The sequence below is a fragment of the Phyllostomus discolor genome, chromosome 2 (genome assembly GCF_004126475.2).
Source record: "Phyllostomus discolor isolate MPI-MPIP mPhyDis1 chromosome 2, mPhyDis1.pri.v3, whole genome shotgun sequence".
Classification (NCBI taxonomy): domain Eukaryota; kingdom Metazoa; phylum Chordata; class Mammalia; order Chiroptera; family Phyllostomidae; genus Phyllostomus; species Phyllostomus discolor.
The window spans coordinates 150,677,626-150,695,990 of record NC_040904.2 but is presented as its reverse complement, the minus strand read 5'-3'; the positions used below and the strand labels follow the sequence as shown (position 1 = coordinate 150,695,990).

The 18,365-nt window shown below is 39.2% G+C and overlaps 1 protein-coding gene across 5 annotated transcripts in view; it reads left to right on the top strand.

Moving 5' to 3' along the window:
* The first annotated feature begins 9,033 nt into the window (after window positions 1–9,033).
* The window catches only part of CPSF6 (cleavage and polyadenylation specific factor 6), a 33,751-nt gene continuing 24,419 nt past the window's right edge, over window positions 9,034–18,365 (top strand). For 3 of the 5 annotated variants that reach the window (XM_028531692.2, XM_028531691.2, XM_036018697.1), the window contains exons 1-2: window positions 9,034–9,200; window positions 17,936–18,145. In XM_028531692.2, coding sequence (XP_028387493.1) covers window positions 9,141–9,200; window positions 17,936–18,145 — 270 coding nt within the window. In that variant the 5' untranslated portion in view covers window positions 9,034–9,140. The remainder of the gene's footprint in view (window positions 9,201–17,935; window positions 18,146–18,365) is intronic. The other 2 variants (XM_028531694.2, XM_028531693.2) reach the window with 1 other exon arrangement.

Genomic DNA, 18,365 nt, shown 5'->3' with positions numbered 1-18,365 from the left:
TTTTTTAAAAAATTCTGAAAAATGATCATCATTTGCAGCATCTATACATGAAAAATTGTGAACAAGTTAAATATTCAAGAATAGAGCAATAGCTAAGTTAGTTATCACAGACAAAATATTAGATTATTCATATTTATCTTTAAGAAAAATCTTAATGACACATTGCTTATTTTATAGTAAATGAAAAAGGCAAGAGAGAAGATGAAACACAATACGATTTCAACTCTATAAAATTCTGCATTAAGAAATATTAGAGTAAAGTCACACAGTGGGTAATTTATGTGCATTGAAATGATACAAAGGAATACGTATCAATATAGAAAGATATTTACATTGTATCCTTGGGTGAAAAGGGGACATCTATTATGATGTCAGTTTTATTTTTAACTTTTTATTTATTGATTTTAGAGGGAGAGGAAAGGAAAGGGCAAGAAATACCAATTTGTTGTTCCACTTATTTATGTATTATTCATTGGTTGATACTTTTATGTGTCCTGACCAGGGGTCAAAACCACAACCTTGGCATATTGTGATGATGCTCTAACCAACTGAGCTACCCCAGCCAGGGCTCACTGAATCCTTTATACAACTAAGGCAGCCTGCCAGATTCTATGAGAACATAAAGAGGAGAAAATGTGGTTGTTATTCACAGTATAATAATGTGATATAAGGGTTTATAATCATCATCATCATCATCATCATCACTATCATCACCTATGTTCTTTACCTCAGGCCTGCTTGCTTGCAACGTCAGTCATAACACTGTTGGAGCCTAGTGCAGAGACAGCTTGTATTTTCACCTTAGGTATTTCCACTCCCAGATCCATGTATTTGAGGTTGTTTCTATTTGTTTATTTATTTACTTATTCATTTATTTATTTCTTGAGGGTACATTTATTAAAGCTGGGGACAGTGAAACAAGAAGCGCTTAGAAGAGAAGAAGCAACAGCAGAGAGCCTAGTTGGGACAGCTTCGGCTCACGGAGAAGTCAGAGAAAATGAGGCCTTGGAGACAGGGTCAGAGGGCTAGCCAGGGATGAGCTGCAGCTGCCCATTGCTCCCCTGTTTGCAAGTCTTGTGGGACCCATAGAGTTTAAGAAATGCATGCCTGTAGGGGAGGGAGAGGGGGAAGGGAAACATACTAGCTTGCTCCCAGAGTGCCATCTGAAATCGTTTGTTTAAAAAGAAGACAGCGTAGAGAAAAATGAGTGAGTAGCAGGATTAGCTTTATTTTAGGAGAGCCCATGAAAATGACACGGAGTTGGGGATACAGTAGCTTGCTAGTCAGACCTCTTGCTCCACAATAGCTTACCTAGCTCTTGAGATGAAACATTCCTTCTTGACTTTGATTGATGAAGTGACATTTTATAAAAATTTGTATGTGCTATTGAACAATTTAATCACTTTATTGGCCATGTAGAAACTTAACACAAAATTAACTAATACCATGTTTTGTCGTGTATAATGTGCACTTATTTTTTTTTTAAAGATTTTATTTATTTATTTTTAGAGAGGGAAGGGAGAGAGAGAGAGAGAGAGAGAGAGAGAGAGAGAGAGAGAGAGAGGGAGAAACATCAATGTGCGGTTGCTGGGGGTTATGGCCTGCAACCCAGGAATGTACCCTGGCTGGGAATCGAACCTGGGACACTTTGGTTCCCAGCCCGCGCTCCATCCACTGAGCTATGCCAGCCAGGGTTAATGTGCACTTATTTTGCCCAAATATTTGAGGGGAAAATAAACGTGCATTTTATACATGTGTAGTGTTAATCCTGTATCTATATAAATGTTTTTAATTCTTTTATTTATGCTTATGCATTAAAAATGTAACTCTAGAAAGCAATAACAATATCTGTATACAAAATAATACCCTGGAATATGATAACTGGCTTTGTTTCTAAATATAAATAGAAAAAATTAAATTAAAAAATTAAAACAAAAGATTTTTTTCCTGATAGTTTGAGCCAGAAATGTGGGTGCACGTTACATGGCAAAATACACGGTATGTATACTTTGCTGTCATTACTGTTTATCTCTGCAGCATGATCCTGACTCAGTGTTGCCTCTTTTGGTTTCTGCCAGTTTTCCAAACTTAGTTCTCAAATCTTTTCGTAAGTTTTGTGAATTCACTGATATTCTCACCATACATTTTCTTATTGTTTACATGAATTCGAGTCTTGTTTCTATTACTTGCAGCTGAATCCATCCTAAATGTCTACTAAGGTGAACCTATAAATTTGTCAATGTTCAACCATTTTAGACCTATAAAATTTTAATTTTATATTGTTCAGTCTAACAGAATTTGGTAGTAGGAACTGCAATACCTAAAATGTGGAACTGATTGATTCAAGGAAGAGCAGGAGAGGGTGTAATGCCCCACTTTTCTGAGCCTGCAAAGAAGTCTTTCTTACTTAGCAAAACAGAATAGTTGTCATTTGTTAATCAGTTATCATTGAAGTAGATAGAGTGTATAAATATATTTATTGGGATATGGAAAGATACTTGATAGTGTACTTTTATATTTTAGCTAAAAATTGAAGAATTAAACTTAACTAATATTTAATGCATGAACTGATATTAGTGTCCTCACTCAATTCATATGTCAAATAGTTTCATGTCACTAAGGTTTGTGGCAGACATGAATCTAGGTTTTCTGAGGCTTGATACACCTATATTTTGGGAGCTTTCTGAAAGAAAAAGAAAAAAATTATGAATACAGAATAAGGTATGAAAGCAAATTGTTATTTGAAGAAAAGAAACAGGAATTTAAATTTCCTGTGATTTTCTCATAAACAGAAAAATCATTATTTAGTGTATTCCTGCCAGCAGAGACTTCTTTTTTGACTTGGGCATCAATGAGAAGCATATCTTCTACTAGCAATTTTTCCTGTCTCTTTAGACTAATTTTCTAAAGAATAGTATCTGATTTCAGACACCATTCAGTGATTTCAAACTTTGTTTCTCTTCCACTTCTTATATCTAGTGCCTAGCATAGTTGAACTCACTTAGGTCAAGATGTGACCTCTGGCCTTGCATCTTTGTATCGCAGAAGCTACGAGTCATCCAGTGGCAGTAAAAATACTCCTGGAAAGCATTCCTATACCAAATGGCTAAAAATAACTTCCACATAAGTACTTTCCCTTAAACCCATATTAAATGTACACCTCATTCAACTTCCACTTAGATTCAAAAAGATGCTTGCCTGGTGCACTTCTGCCCCCAACTGACATGAGGCAGGGGTGCATGACAGAGAAGAAGGTGGAGTGGAAAGGAACAGTGGTCTCAAACTAATTGTGCAAGGAGCCCATGAAGTGGGGGCTTTGAATCATTAGCTTCTTTCACTTCCCACATAATCCTCCTTGTTGGGTGATCCAGAAAAAAGAGAGGGACTTCTTCCCCAATGGAGAGGATTTTAAAGGGAGCCCCTCAAACAGGAACCTAACATACTTTACTTGTAGTATATTATTATGATACATGACAGTTTATGAGAGCCTAGTTACACAGAATTAAAAATCTACTTTCTAGCCCTGGCTGGTGTAGCTCAGTGATTGAGCATGGGCTGTAAACCAAAGGATCACTCGTTTGATTCCCAATCAGGGCACATGCCTGGGTTGCAGACTAGGTCCCCAGCAGGGGGTGCACGAGAGGCAACCACACATTGATGTTTCTCTCCCTCTCTTTCTCCTTCCCTTCTCTCTCTCTAAAAATAAATAAATATATTTTTTAAAAAATCTATTTTCTAGCTTTAAGTTAGCTAGCCATCACAAAATGCCCAAGTGTCTTAAAAAGTAACCTGAGAAACCCTGGTTCACCACTAATAGTAATAATGTAAGTACAAATGAAAGAAAAGAAAACAGCAGAGCCAACATTTGTATGCTTCTAGTATGAATTCTTGTCAGCCCCGTAATAAAATGAAAACAATGACAATGTAATCAGATCTGACAAGAGTTGGCCCAAAAATTTCAAGAAGACTATTTGAAATATGCATTTATGTCCACTAATGATGATATGAGGTTATGAGTAGCAAGACATTTAAAAATCTTGCTTATTGCCCTGGCTGGTGTTGCTCAGTGAATTGAGCGCAGGCTGCGAACCAAAGGGTTGCTGGTTTGATTCCCAGTCAGGGCACATGCCTGGGTTGCGGGCCAGGTCCCTAATGGGGGCCATTAGAGAGGCAGCCACACATGACATTTCTCTTCCTTTCTTTCTCTTTCCCTTCCCTCTCTCTAAAAATAAATTTTAAAAATTAAAAAAAACTTGCTTATTTCATTATACAAAATGTTATATTTGTATGTATATTCATGATATATAAAATGGGAATATGAAATGCCTTAATAAAATGTTTGTATTTACATATATTATGATTGCATGTTTATAAATTTTATACTAATAGAGGTGAGAGTTTTTAAAAGTCTGGGGACCACATGGCTAAAGTATGGCCTGTAATACCTTAGAACCAAAGTCATGTTCCTACAGTGATTATGACATTTATTTATTTGGAGTAAGTTGGTATGACAGCATGTGTTAAATATTTATGGGTTATGGATTTCCCCCAACCATCAGACTTTTGTCTATGTCATCCAATGAAAGAAATGTGTTAGACAACCTTTACTGTGTCTGCTTAGCTCAAAGTAACCATCTTTCTGTGACAATTTTCCACCCTTTCCAAACTCGAGTAGAATTCGCAAGCCCTGTTTTTACTCTGTGATCCTGCCCCCTTACACAAACTTGATTGGACGGGTAGACTTTTGTAAAAACTGAGGTAAACAGTTGCTTTCTCTTTAGATTTTGTAATTTAAACTGAAATAGATGGCCATTTTCTTGAATGGTGGTGATTTAAACTCTGGAGCAGAGCTATGTTGCACAGCTATGTGCACAGAGAGAAATAGTTCCTTTATGTGGAGAAGTAGATGTACAGCAAAGTTTATTTACCTCCTTTCCAAGTCCTTTACTACTCTTCCTAAACATCTGATTTTATATTGTTTATATTGGAGTGATGCAATTATGGGGTGAGGGTCACAGCCAAAACATGTGGGCAGCTTCTAGAAGCTGGAAAAGGCAAGAAAATGGATTCTCCTCTAGAGCCTCCAGAAGCAGTGCAGCTCTGCCAACAATTTGATTTTGGCCCACTGATGTCTATTTTGGACTTCTGATCTCTGGAACTGTAAGATAATAAATTTATGTTGTTTCAAGCCACTAAATTTGTGGTAATTTGTTACAGCAGCAATATAAAACTAATGCAGGCAGGCTAGAAGGAAGTTCCTCTGCAACAGTTAGCATACAATAGTTAAATTGCTCCCAAGGCACTTGGACTTTCAATTCTATGTAGATTTGAATAATAGAATTTCAGAGCTGAGAGGGACCTTCATGGAGGACTTGAGGTAAAGGATTTCTCCAAGGTTACTAAGCTAGTCAGTTGTAAAGCCAGGACAAAAACCAAGCATCCAATTTTTCATCTATGCACATTAATGACTACAAGATGCCTAACAAAAAGGCTGGTATGTATAAGGTATTCAATAAGTGGTAGAGTTTTTGTTGCTGTCATCATTATGATTATGCACTTTTTAAATTTATAATATTTCATTTTTAAACATTGCCAAGTAAGGAGCCACCCTATATTAAAGAACTCAAAATTCAAATGCATAAATTTAAATACCTAATTGACTTTATTGAACAATTCATGAATTGGGCAGCATTCCATCTACTAAATAGAAAGTGTGCCAAGGAGCTGTACAAAATGGATGTTTTTTATAGGCAGAAATGGGATAGGTCAAAAAAGTTAAAAGAGTGAATTATTTCAGACAAGGTCACTTTTCCTTAGTGAAAGGAAGAGGATCTTACCAGGCAGATTACCTCACTAGTGTTAACCAGAAAATTCCAGACTGACTGGCTTAAAATTCCACTCCTGCAAGAGGCTGAAACTGCAATTAGGTTAGGTATTCAGTCTCGGTAGGACTTACTACAAGTGACTCCATGTGGGGTCTGTTGATTCTTTTTTATATCTGAGCCAAGCCCTGACTGATGTGGCTCAGTTGGTTGGACATCATTCTGCAGAGAGGAGGGCTGACGGTTTGATTTCCAGTTGGAGTGCATGCCTGGGTTGCAGGTTCGGTCCTCAGTCAGGCTCATGCAAGGAGCAACTGGTTGATGTTTCTCTCTCACATCGATGTTTCTCTCCCTCTCTTTCTCTCTCTCTTTCTCTCTCTCTAAAAATAAATAAAAATCTTTAAAAAAATACCTGAAACAAAATTCAAAGTGCTCTTGCCCTTGAGGGCATTTTCAGATTCGAACAATATGGTTGAGAGGTTAAGCTGCAATTTTGACATCTAGGGGAACAAAATATGGAGTGTAGGTCCTATCACATGGGGCGTTTCTGGTAAACCATGGTTTGGGTTGGTCCTCAGAACAACAGGACCCTGGGAGGTAAGGGTGAACCAAACTAAATTAATCATCCTCAAGATGCCCAGTCATGTAGATTAGGGTGCTCCTGTTTGCTGGTACTCCCAGATCCTGCCAGAAGAAAATGAAAATCCTTTATTAAAGAAAAGTCATAAGTCTCACATTATTTCTTCAATTATGTTGAGCACACAAAGATAGTCAGGTAACAAGACAACATGAGTGAGAACCAGCACAAACAAAACATGACAAATAACTAGAACAAAAACCAACGACAGACTGAATGGGACTTTGGATAGTGAAATTATCAGTGTCCCACAGTGGGTCTGCCTCAGGCCAGCAGATAGCGTATGTGTTCTTGACTTCATGCAGAAAATATTTCACAATATGAGTCTAAGTTATTTTGAGAGTGCATTTATTAAAGCTGTGGACAGTGAAACAAAGGAATGGCTTAGGGTAGAAGAAGCAACAGGAGAGAGAGCTTAAGTAGCGCTCTGCTTTGGCTTATGTTATATGAAAAAAAGTGAGCCACACTGAGCTGCATGGACTTACTCAGAAGTAAAAGTTACAGTGAAAGAAGTAAGCCCAGGTGAGGCTGCTTTTAGTTCACTGGAAAGTCTAAAATAGAAAAAGCAACAGGAGTGAGCCCAGGCGGTACTCTACTTTGGCTCTCTAGAAACATGATAGGAAAAAAGTGAGCCATGGCAAGGCTTCTTTTAAAAAGCTTACTGAAAAGTCAGAGAAAATGGCGCCTTGGAGACAAGCTCAAGGGGTAAGCCCAGGAGCAGCTATTGCTGCCTGCTGCTCCCTGCTGCTCCCCCAGTCGCAAGTCTTGTGGGGATCCTTAGAGTTTAGGAGAGAAAAGATACATGTGTGAGAGGAAAGATGTGGAGTGCTCCAAAGAGAGTTTGTGCTGTCTTGAGGGTTCTTCCAAACATACATACTGCAAGAGCAGAAAATCAAAGTCTAAAAAGGAAAAAAAATCTCAAAAGCAGCCTCTCAAAAGCAGCCAGGGAATCCCCCCCTCCCCCCACCCCCTCCCCACCCCAGGCACACAATGAACTTCAAAGAATCAGTCATGCTGCCCTGGCTGAGTTGCTCAGTTGATTAGAGAGTCAAATCCCCTTCTCTGACTCTTCAGTCTTCTTTCACTTGTGATTACTTTGGACCCACCAGGAAAAACAAGGATAATCTCCTTACTTCAATATCCTTAACTGAATCATATCTGAAAAATCCATTTTGCATTGTAAGGTAGCATATTCACAGGTTCTGAGGATTGGGATGTAGCCTTCTATGGTGGACCATCATTGTGCCTGCCACATCACTATCCTTTACCATGAGGGGCTCTTCCTTAAAGCCCCATTGAAAAAAGGAAATCAGTACAATATTTTTCGAAAGCAGAAAAGGATAGGGCATTTTTGCATACTACCTCATTTAAAACTACCATCAACCTTCAACCTTGGCGAGGTAAATAGTTACCCTGATTTTAAGGTTCTGAGATTGAACATGAGAGAAATTAGGTAACTTGACTGACGTCATCTAGCTGGTAAGTGTCTTACTAGAAGTCTGTATCCACATCACCAGATTGGTCTTCGTGACTCCCGCAAAGGTTTTTCCACCATATCCAGAACAGATATTGCTTGGCTTATCAATGTATGAATGCTTTCTGGCCAGTCTGGAGCTTAGGAAACACACTTTAATTTGGTGGAAAAGAAATAATGAAGAAAGGTTTCAAACTGGGAGACACCTTTGAATCAAGCATTGGTGGTAACAGCTCTTCCCTTATCGACCACGTGACTCCAGTTAAATTCCATCCATTCTATGAGGCCTCAGTATCCTCATCTGTAAGTTCAGATGTATGGACCTAATAACACCCTTTTCAGTGTTATCCCCGCCCCCAGCCCCCACTGCGGCGGGAAGGGGCATTCTATGATTCTATGAGAGAAGCCCCTTGCCTCAAGATGCCTCCACCTTGTTGGGTGGGCTCTAGTATGATTGCATTCGAGTTAGAGGCATCTGAACTATTCCAAAGAAAACCAACTGCAGATGTAGGGAGGAAAAAAATGAGAGGCAATGAACAGGTAAGAGGAGATGAAAAAGACGACGCAGGCGGCGGAGCTGTAAACAGAAATAGAATGCAAATAACTTAAGTAGCATGCAAATAACTCAAGATCACCATCAACGGCTATCTAGAGTCTACAGGGCAAATGAAACCCTGTCGGTGTCGGAACGAGGATGCAGGGGTAAGTAGACATTGTTCCTCTCGAGGCGGTCACAGAATGCTGGGCTACACTGTGTATTTAATGGGGCACATGGAACTCCCGCCTTTCTAGAAGCCCTAGCTGTGAGAAATGTAAGAAAAGCTATGAAATGAAAATATACAAGACGTATGAGTGCGCCAGGGGCAGCGAGGAAACACAATTTGTGAAAACAACTGGGACGCCCCCTGCTCCCGCACCGTTCTCCCAAGGGCTAACTCAGACACACAAAAGAAACCGCCTGCGCTCTCGCCCTCAGGGAGGTAGTTTCTCCTCTCAGCCCGCCTAGACGTTCCGCTGCTGAGGCGACCTCCGCCCCCCAACCTCGCGTCGCCCAGGCGCCCCCGCCTCATCACCCCTCCCCGCTCTGTGCCTCGGAAGTGACGCAGCGTGCCCCGCCCCCGCCGCTAGATCGGCTGCTGCTGCCGCTGCGGGCGGACCTGCAGGAGGCGGCAGCGGCGGCGGTGGCTGCGGCCGAGGCCAAGGGAAGATGGCGGACGGCGTGGACCACATAGACATTTACGCTGATGTGGGCGAAGAGTTCAACCAGGTTCGTGAGGGCCCGGGCCCACGCCGCCGAAGCGGGCGGTGCTGCGGCCCACGAGCTCACTTGGGCCCACCGAGGGCTGCGAGCCGGTGCGGCTGCAGACGGTGCGCCTCTGCCGTCGGAGGGCCGTGCCGCCCGACCCCTGCGCGGCGACCTCCGCGCCCCGGCCTCTCGTTCTAGCGCGTCGTTTTGTGGGCCGCGGGCGGTGCGGCCCGCCGCGGGGCCGTAAGCGCGGATGCGGTGCCCAGTGTCGCCGCCGCTGGCCGCAGTGGCCCCGCCGCTGGCTCCTCCCTCGCCGCCGCCTTGCTGCTCCCCATTGTTGGCGGCGGCCGACGGGCGCTTCCCGCCGCGCTAGGCCCGGGCGGTGGGGCCGCGTGTGCGCGGCGGGAAGAACGGGCCGCCGTCGCCGCGCCCCGTCCTCCGCCGCGGGTTGAGGAGGAAGCCCGGCGAGGCGCGCGCCATCCGCAGCCTCTTCCCCGGCCGGGCCGCTCGGGCTCCGATTCCTCTGCGCTCCATTTTGTCTTTCTGTCCGCGCACGGTCGCCGCATGGAAGGCCGCGTTCACGGCCCTTTGTAACCCGCGCGCCGGGTTTCCCTGGGCTCTCTCGCTGTTTGCGACAAGCTTCGGCGTGGCGCCTTCCTCTTCCTTAACATTTTCTTACGGCGGCTTAGATGTGAGTGCGTTTGCAACAAGTCCTTTGACTTTTGGACCCACACGTCGTGTTAAAAGTCGGTGTGCTGGCTGTGCCTCCGTGGTGGAGGGCTTGCGGTGCCTTTGAGGCCCAATCCATTCTTGGCCTTTTTGATGGAAATACCTGGGAAGATAGGTGGCCTGGGCCAAAAGGAAGACTTGGAAGCAGAATGGTTGGATGGAACAAAAAAGATGGTAGCTCAACTAAGATCAGAGGAGTGATTAAAGAACGTTTGCCCGAAATTCTTATGATACCGTCTAAAAATAAAGGGTTGTATATATGACTTGATTTTTAAAAGCAAAATGCTCAGTGTCCTGGGAGGGATCTGCTTTATGTTTTGGAAGGGTAGAGAAAGTGAGAGTGCAAGGTTTTCCCGGTCATCTCACAGGCCACAGTTGGCCTAGAACCAGCCGCCGCGTTATGTTGGGCATCCTCGTAAAGGTCTTACTTGTGACCAGAGTAGTGCTGTTTAAGCTCTGAGCCTGCCCTTCACGTCTTTACTGACTTTTATGTAGTAACACCTTTTAAAAATCAAGTTGTGCCTAAAACTAGTGCACCAAAAAGCTTTATATATATATATTTTTTTTCCCAGGTCTGTATGAGAAACTTAATAAAATTCTACCGGTTAATTATGTTTCTTTTCTCCCTCCATTAGGATCTTTTGTGTGACTAGGGGCTTGAGTTAGTTTGTTTTATTTGGGAAAGCTAGAAAGCCTTATCGTTCTCTTTTTCAGGAAAGACTTTGTGGTCCTGGTTTCAACATTAGAAAAGAAAAATTTTTTTAGTTAGCTTTCACTATTTCCTACTCTATTAAAGACCGAGTATGCCTAAATGTTACTCATTGTAATCAAACGTAAGGTTTTAAAATCTTTGTTCTTTTTATTGTACTTGTATTTGGAATATATGGTGCCTTAGTTATGTCAGTGACAAGCTAGAAAATCATGTGGAGTGCTGCACAGTCAGATCTAATGCTCTTAAGGCCAGTAAAGACCTCCAGGATTTTTTTTTCCTTTTATCAAACCAATTCAACATTTCATCCAAAAGCGGGCCTTACCTGCAACTAAAGGAACAATTAAATGTTCAAGACTGTCTTTCTTAGCTTTTCTTACAAGAGTATATACATTTGCTTTGCTTTTCTACACACAATAAATGAAGAATTGAGGTGCAATTTTAGAACTTGAGCTTTCTTCAGGACCTCTTTGTGAGATGTATTTAAGGCTTTCCCAGGCTTAATTTGGGTGAGCATTTCTGTATTTTGTATTCGAGGATGGAATGATACTTGTTTATCTCTGGTGCTGACTGAGCAGGAGGTAACAAGAGATTAAAGTTTTGTGGTCCTGAGGAGGAACTGCTTTATCGGGTTCTTTTAAAACTAGCTTTTTGTTGTTTGTACCTACAGCATTTTATCTCACACATAGTTGTATAATTTTACTAGTAAAATGTTTATACTTTTGAATACTTAATGAGATTAAATAGACACAGAAGGGTAGTTGGTTTTCAAGGTTTATCCTGTTTTTTAATTATTTATTGATTGATTTTTAGAGAGAGGAGGGGGAAGGGAGAGAAACATTGCTTTGTTGCTCTACTTAGTTATGCATTCACTGGTTGATTCTTGTAGGTGTTCTGACTGGGGAAGCGAGCCTGCAATCGTGGTGTATCAGGAGGACACTCTTAACTGACTGAGCTACCTTGCCAGGGCTCATCCTAGTTTTTTGTTTTTTTGGGTTTTTTTAATATTAATATTACTGATTTTTTTCCTGAAATTTTTATCACGAGACAACTACAAAATTATTACTGACTGACTTTGCACTATATTATTAGCTGGTGTCATTGTTTCTATTGGTTGTTGTAGTAAACTAACTTTATTGTAGCTGAGTAAAATGTTTTACTAAATATAACTAGTATTGACTTATTTTAGCTTCTAAATTGCTGTGAACATATTAAAAAATCTTTGTTCTTTAATGTGAGCTGCAGTTTTCATTGAATGTGTGTACTTTGAAGTTCTTTGTAGTCTGCCCTGCCTAGTGTGGCTCAGTGGATTGAGTGCCGACCTATAATCCAAAGGGTCTCCACCAGTCTGATTCCCAGTCAGCGCACATGCCTGGGTTGAGGGCCAGGTCCCCAATAGGGGGCGCACGAGAGGCAACCACACATTGATGTTTTTCTCCCTCTCTTTCTCCCTCCCTTACCCTCTTCTAAAAGTAAATAAATGAAATCTTTAAAAAGTAAGATTAAAAAATCTTTGTGGTCTATGTATTTTCCATTTCTTCTATTTTATTGATTTATTTTTAAAGTTTGATTGATTTTAGAGAGGGGGGGAAGAGAGAGAGAGAAAGAAAGAACCCTCTCTTTGTCCACTTAGTTATGCATTCATTGATTGATTCTTTTACCTGCCCTGACCAGAGATCCAACCTGCAACCTTGGCGTATTGCAATGATGCTCTAAGCAGCTGAGCTATCCAGCCAGGGCCTCTTCCATTTTAAATAGTCATACTTTTATGAAGCGTGCGTGTGTGTGTGTGTGTGTGTGTGTTTGTTTTGGAAATGCACGGTATAAACTCATTTCAAAAAGAAAGTTGAAGGGGAGAAAAGGCACAGGGACTGGGCTATTTTTTTATGTAAACACTTTAGTTTTTAAATTGAAGGTCTTTAGATGTAACCAAATTGAGAACAGTTGTTCCAGTGGAAGGAGAGTTTGAACTACTTCCAAATCTCTGAATTAACTTGAATTTGGAATTGAGAAGAAAGTGGTTTTGTTTTACCCTTTTAGTGTGTATCAGTTTAATTTGATCTAGGATTTGTACTCAAATATAGTGTTACTAGCCTAATAGACTTTTATTTTTACTAAACTCAATAAATTTTAGAACTCAGTTCAAAACATTTCTTGAGTTTCTATTATATGCCAACAAGGAAGGATGCAAAGTTTAGGTAGAATGCATTGTAGTGTGGGTGAGAGGCACCTACATAATTTTAACACTCTTGACAGGTTGTGTATTGTAGAATCCACTTCTTTATGTGCATCTTTACCTGTAGAATTTTTGTGGGCAGCGAAGGGGAAAGTCAACAATTCTATGAACTTCAGGAAAGCTGATACTGTATGCATTGAAGTAGTGTGTGTTTTGCTTGTTGGGGATCAAAAGCTCTGAATTTAGAATTTAGTTAGTGATCTGACAGTAGGTCACTGGTAACAGCACTGCTTTAGTAATCTGACCACCCAACTTAAAAATGAAATGGTGTGTTGGTAGCAGTCAGGAAAAAAAATTCATTTGGAAGTTATGGACCCAGACAGCCTCATAAGGCAGCTTGCCTTTATTTCATGAGTGATTCTACTTTATATTTGATCATTATGTATCTGCCCTTGCAAGTTGTCTAGCCAATATTGAGAAATGAGTTTATTAGACATATATCAGCGAAACCTTATTTCTGAAAAATTTATATTTAATAGAAAACCCTTTAAGATACAGATGTAAGATTGAGAATTGGATAGGTAGAGACTGGTTCAGAATCTTGGGTGGAAGTATTTAGGAAAGTTAAAACTCTTACTATTATTATTTTTAAAGATTTTATTTATTTTGAGTGTGGGGAAGGGAGGGAGAGAAACATAGCTGTGTGATGACAGAGGAACATTGATTGATTGGTTGCTCTTGTAACCAAACCCTCAACCCATGCATGTGTCCTGACTGGGAATTGAACCAGTGATCCTCTTGCTTTGTAGGATAATGCCCAACCAACAGAGTCACACTGGTCAGGGTCTCAGCTCTATTGTTTTTAAGCGTGATCCATTCAGCTGCCTATAAAATTGTCTACTTTGTGGTTTATGTGGCATACTTTTAGTAAGAAGTTGGCTTCCTTACTATGAGTTGAGCTTTTTACAGGGATTGCAAACTAATTTTAATATCTATTCAATATAATTAGACAAAATCAGAAGATGATGTATTTTCTTTTTTAAAATTTCTATTGATTTTTGAGAGAGAGAAAAACAAACATCGATTTGTTCCACTTACTTATGCATTCATTGATTGCTTCTTGTATTGTGCCCTGACCAGAGAGCGAACCTGCAGCCTTGGCATATCATGATGGTGCTCTAACCAACTGAGATACCTGGCCAGGGAAAAAATGAATATATTCTTAAAAAATAGATATTAGATTGGGTTATCTGATACTGGATTTTGTGTGCTAGTATTTTTCTTTCTTGATATAGAATATATTTGTAAATACAAGATGTAACTTTCCCCTGCTTATATTTCTCTAAATGGAAGTGACTTAAATTCTTTTGATTTTCTTTCCACCCCCCAGTAGTGGGGTTTTGAAATAAGTGGCCTTTACTGTGCCATTACTGGTAGTATCATATAATGCAAGAATGACATTACTACAATTTTTGGACCAAAAGCAGTGTTGACCCTGTTGGGGGGAATAAAACATGGTACAGCTATACTGTGGTCATTCTAACAATGGTTTCAGTATATACAGTATATCAATGATATTAAAATTTTATAGGAGGTGATTAGGGGAAAATGTGTTTAAAAATAACTCTTTGGGAGGAGGGCGATGGTGATAATGAAAAACTGTTGAGAAACATTGCTTTAAAAAGGAATTAAAATTTTGATTACTGTCCATGTTATTTTTAAGTGTTTTCTCTGACTTGGCAACAGCTACTTTTGAAGTGCAAAATCTTGAGAGGATGCTTAGCCTTTAGAATGATTGTAATGATTTAGAATGTAGGGAATGAAAAAACATTAGTGGGTTTGTATTTTTTTATTTTTTTTTTAAGATTTTATTTATTTATTTATTTTTTTAGAGAGGGGAGAGAGACAGACAGACAGACATCAATGTGCGGTTGCTGGGGTTTATGGCCTGCAACCCAGGAATGTACCCTGGCTGGGAATCGAACCTGGGACACTTTAGTTCCCAGCCCACGCTCAATCCACTGAGCTACACCAGCCAGGGCTTGCATTAGTGGATTTTTAAAACAAACCCTAAGTGCTGTAAATAATTGGAAATTATATATAATGTGCAGCTCTATTGGTGATTAGCTAGTATGAAAAGTAGATAGTTAAGATTTTGCAGCATTTGGCATCTTAAATAATTAGAGGGGTAGTGTTGATATTTTCTTGTTTTTGAATGCCATTAAAATTTTCTAGAGATACTAATTGAAAGTACCTTACATTGTAGAACCTGACATTGTTGACCATTTCTTTTTGACAAAGTAGAAGCCATATTTTTGTTTGTTCAGTAGACTTTCAGAACTCTCTTTATGATACACATTTTGCATAGAATATGCATGTTTTCCCTCTTTTTAAAGTGGGAACAAAAGGACATGTATATTTTTTTTAATGTGGAAGATAAGTGTGATATGTTGAAACTGAAAAGGAAGGTTACTAATACTACAAAAGAGTAGTATGTACTCTGAGTTGAATTTTTAGTAATGATAACAGATGTATTTAGAGTCATTGATATTTTTCACCACATCCGAATGCATACTGTTGGGGCTAGAAGTACAGGCTGTGGGCTGGGAACCAAGCCAAGCTAACCAGCCCACATGGAGATCAAACTCCAGGACCATGGTCTCAATTAGCATGATACTTCAACCAGTTGGTAGTCTAACTACCAAATTGGCTGATCCTTAATGTTGGTAGAATCATACCAATGTGGAAAATTGGTTGGTGTCAGCATAGGAATTCGTGGGTGGGCAAAAATAGTGATTGTGATTGACCAGGTTAGTGTAGCTGCAGTTACACTTGTAAGTTATTGTCTACTTAGGTAAATATTGTCCTAGATTTACAACCAATGAAAAATCAAGTAATGTATTAATATGTTTAGTGAAAGTAAAAATTTATTATTTTAGTCCTGTTATTAATAGCTCTTGCATTCTTTTTTATTCTCCCTCAGATCATGTATGATGATTGTAGTCTCTGCTGAGGAAATACAACTCCCTTTATATAATAAAAGTAATAATACTTTTTGAGGTACAGAACCCAGTTGCAAAATATTTTAAAGGACCCACTACCCCTTGTGGGAAGCTTTCTAGTGTTTCAGATGTGTGGAACCACTACTTTTTACTATCACTGCAATTTGAGCATGTTACTTTAACAAAATCTCAGTTCTGAAAGCTTATTTTGGTAGTGCGGTATAAACAATTAAATTATGGCATTTAGTGACTTGTGGTCTTAGTTTCTGCCCATTGCTAAAGATGGCTTTGTTTTATGGCTTACCTTGAGATTTTGGGACCTTCATTAAATGTCTTACATTCTATTTCATAACAAAATTATTATGTAAAGATTCCGTTGTATAATTAGGAAACTGGTTGGCTCTTTTATGCAGATGATTACCTGAAGATGACTTGACAAATTTCAGGTCCCTTTGGCTATGTGTATAAATGGTATTTCTCCTAGGTCTTTTTCTTTTCTCTTAAAAAAAAAAACAACACGACTTTACTCTGCCTTCATTCTGAGTAACACTATGTTCCTGTGGGGCCCGTAATAATATTTTGTTGATCTGTTCACAGTCATATTACAAATGCTGTCTCTGGGTCATTCTCTTTTCATGTGATAGTCCCTAAAACTACTAGCTCCTCTTACTGTGCCATTTATAGACAGCTCCTTTTTAATAATAATAAAAAACTGTATTGATGGGAGGATATGAGTTATGTCAGAATTTTTTGAGTTTGTTGCTTTGTAATTGTGATTGCTTCTGTATTATCTCAAATACAGGGTGGGGCAAACATAGGTTTACAGTTTTGAGTGAATTTATTCTTGTATTTCTCTTTATTTATTGTATTATTTTCCATACAAGCAACTGTAAACCTGCTTTTGCCCCCACCCTGTATTCTACATCACAGGAATAAAATAGTTCACATCAATTATAGGTACTTAATGGAGGAAAGGGAGAAAGATGAAAGTAGATTTTCCTCTGATATAGGAAGTTAAGCCAGTGGTCTAATAATGGTTACCAAAGGCAGTTATAAGTGGTGTTGAGTGTTCTGCCAATCCCTGCATTTCATTTTATTTACAAATTGAACCCTCCTTTTTCATTTTTCTCCTTTATATATGTTTCTTTTTTTGTTTTCCTCTTCTTATTTTGGAATGCAAGTGGTGTCCTCTAGCATTGTTTTAATTCTGCTGGTGACAGTGACAAAGCTTTACTATATCCTCGTTCATGTCCTTTTTCTTTTTTTTAAGATTTTATTCATATACTTTTAGAGAGGGGAAGGGAAGGAAAAAGAGAGGGAGGGAAACATCAATGTGTGGTTGTCTCTTGAGCACCCCACTGGGGACCTGTCGTGTGCAACCTAGGCATGTGCCCTGACTGGGAATCAAAGCCATGACCCTTTGGTTCACAGGCCCACGCCCTTTTTCTCTTGCTAATTAACTAGATATCTAAAAAGTCAAGCATTAATTCTTTGTTGACTGAGAATAATAAAACTATTGCTAGACACCAATTTGTTGTTTTACTTGTTTTTTATTTATTGTTTCTCTTTCTCTTGTTCATTTGTTATGACATTTAAATTATTTCAATACCCACATTTCATTATTCCTTCCCTACAGCTTAGCTCACTATGCTTTTTTCTAAAACTAGTGGATTTCACAGTGCTAGGAAACAAGATCCTGAATACTACAGAAAATAGTAGTTGTGTTTTTCTGCAGTTAAATAGTAAAGATTTGTAATGGCCCTGATTTGTTTGTATTTTTGTGTCAGTTTTTTAAAAGCTCATCTATTTGTATTAATTTGTGTACTGTTACTTTCACTTTAAGAATGTTTTATTTTCGAGAAAAGTTTTACATTGTTTTGTCTTCATGTTGTTTTCCCAGAGGAACATGATTCTCTGTGTTATAATAAATAGTGAGAAAATTGGATTTATTGTATAGCCATTTATGGGCACTATTCAAGAACATATGTGTAGCATGAAGTGAGAAGATTTTTTACTGATATCTTTGGGTCATTGATCTTCTACCAAACTTTTAAAAATTAATAGTTGAATGAATTTATATTCAAATCTGTTTAGTGTAGTAGTCTATTATATAATTTAGAGCATTATTTCTGTGTCTCAGGAAGCTGAATATGGTGGGCATGATCAGATAGATTTGTATGACGATGTCATCTCTCCATCGGCAAATAATGGAGATGCCCCAGAAGATCGGGATTACATGGATACTCTCCCACCAACTGTTGGTGATGATGTGGGTAAAGGAGCAGCACCAAATGTTGTCTATACATATACTGGAAAGAGAATTGCATTGTACATTGGAAACCTAACGTGGGTAAGTAAACTTACCATATGAATTAGATTATTGGCAATTGGTTTTTAACTACTCCAATAGTTAATGTTTTTCTCAACTTATATAAAAGAACTTGAAGTTACTAGATTGGTTGTTCTGTATGCTTGCTTATGCAGTAAGGAGAACAATAAAAGTACCTTTAAAACATAAACTCCCAATCTTCTAGTTTTGAATTTTGTAGTCATTCAACTTGTTTTGGTAG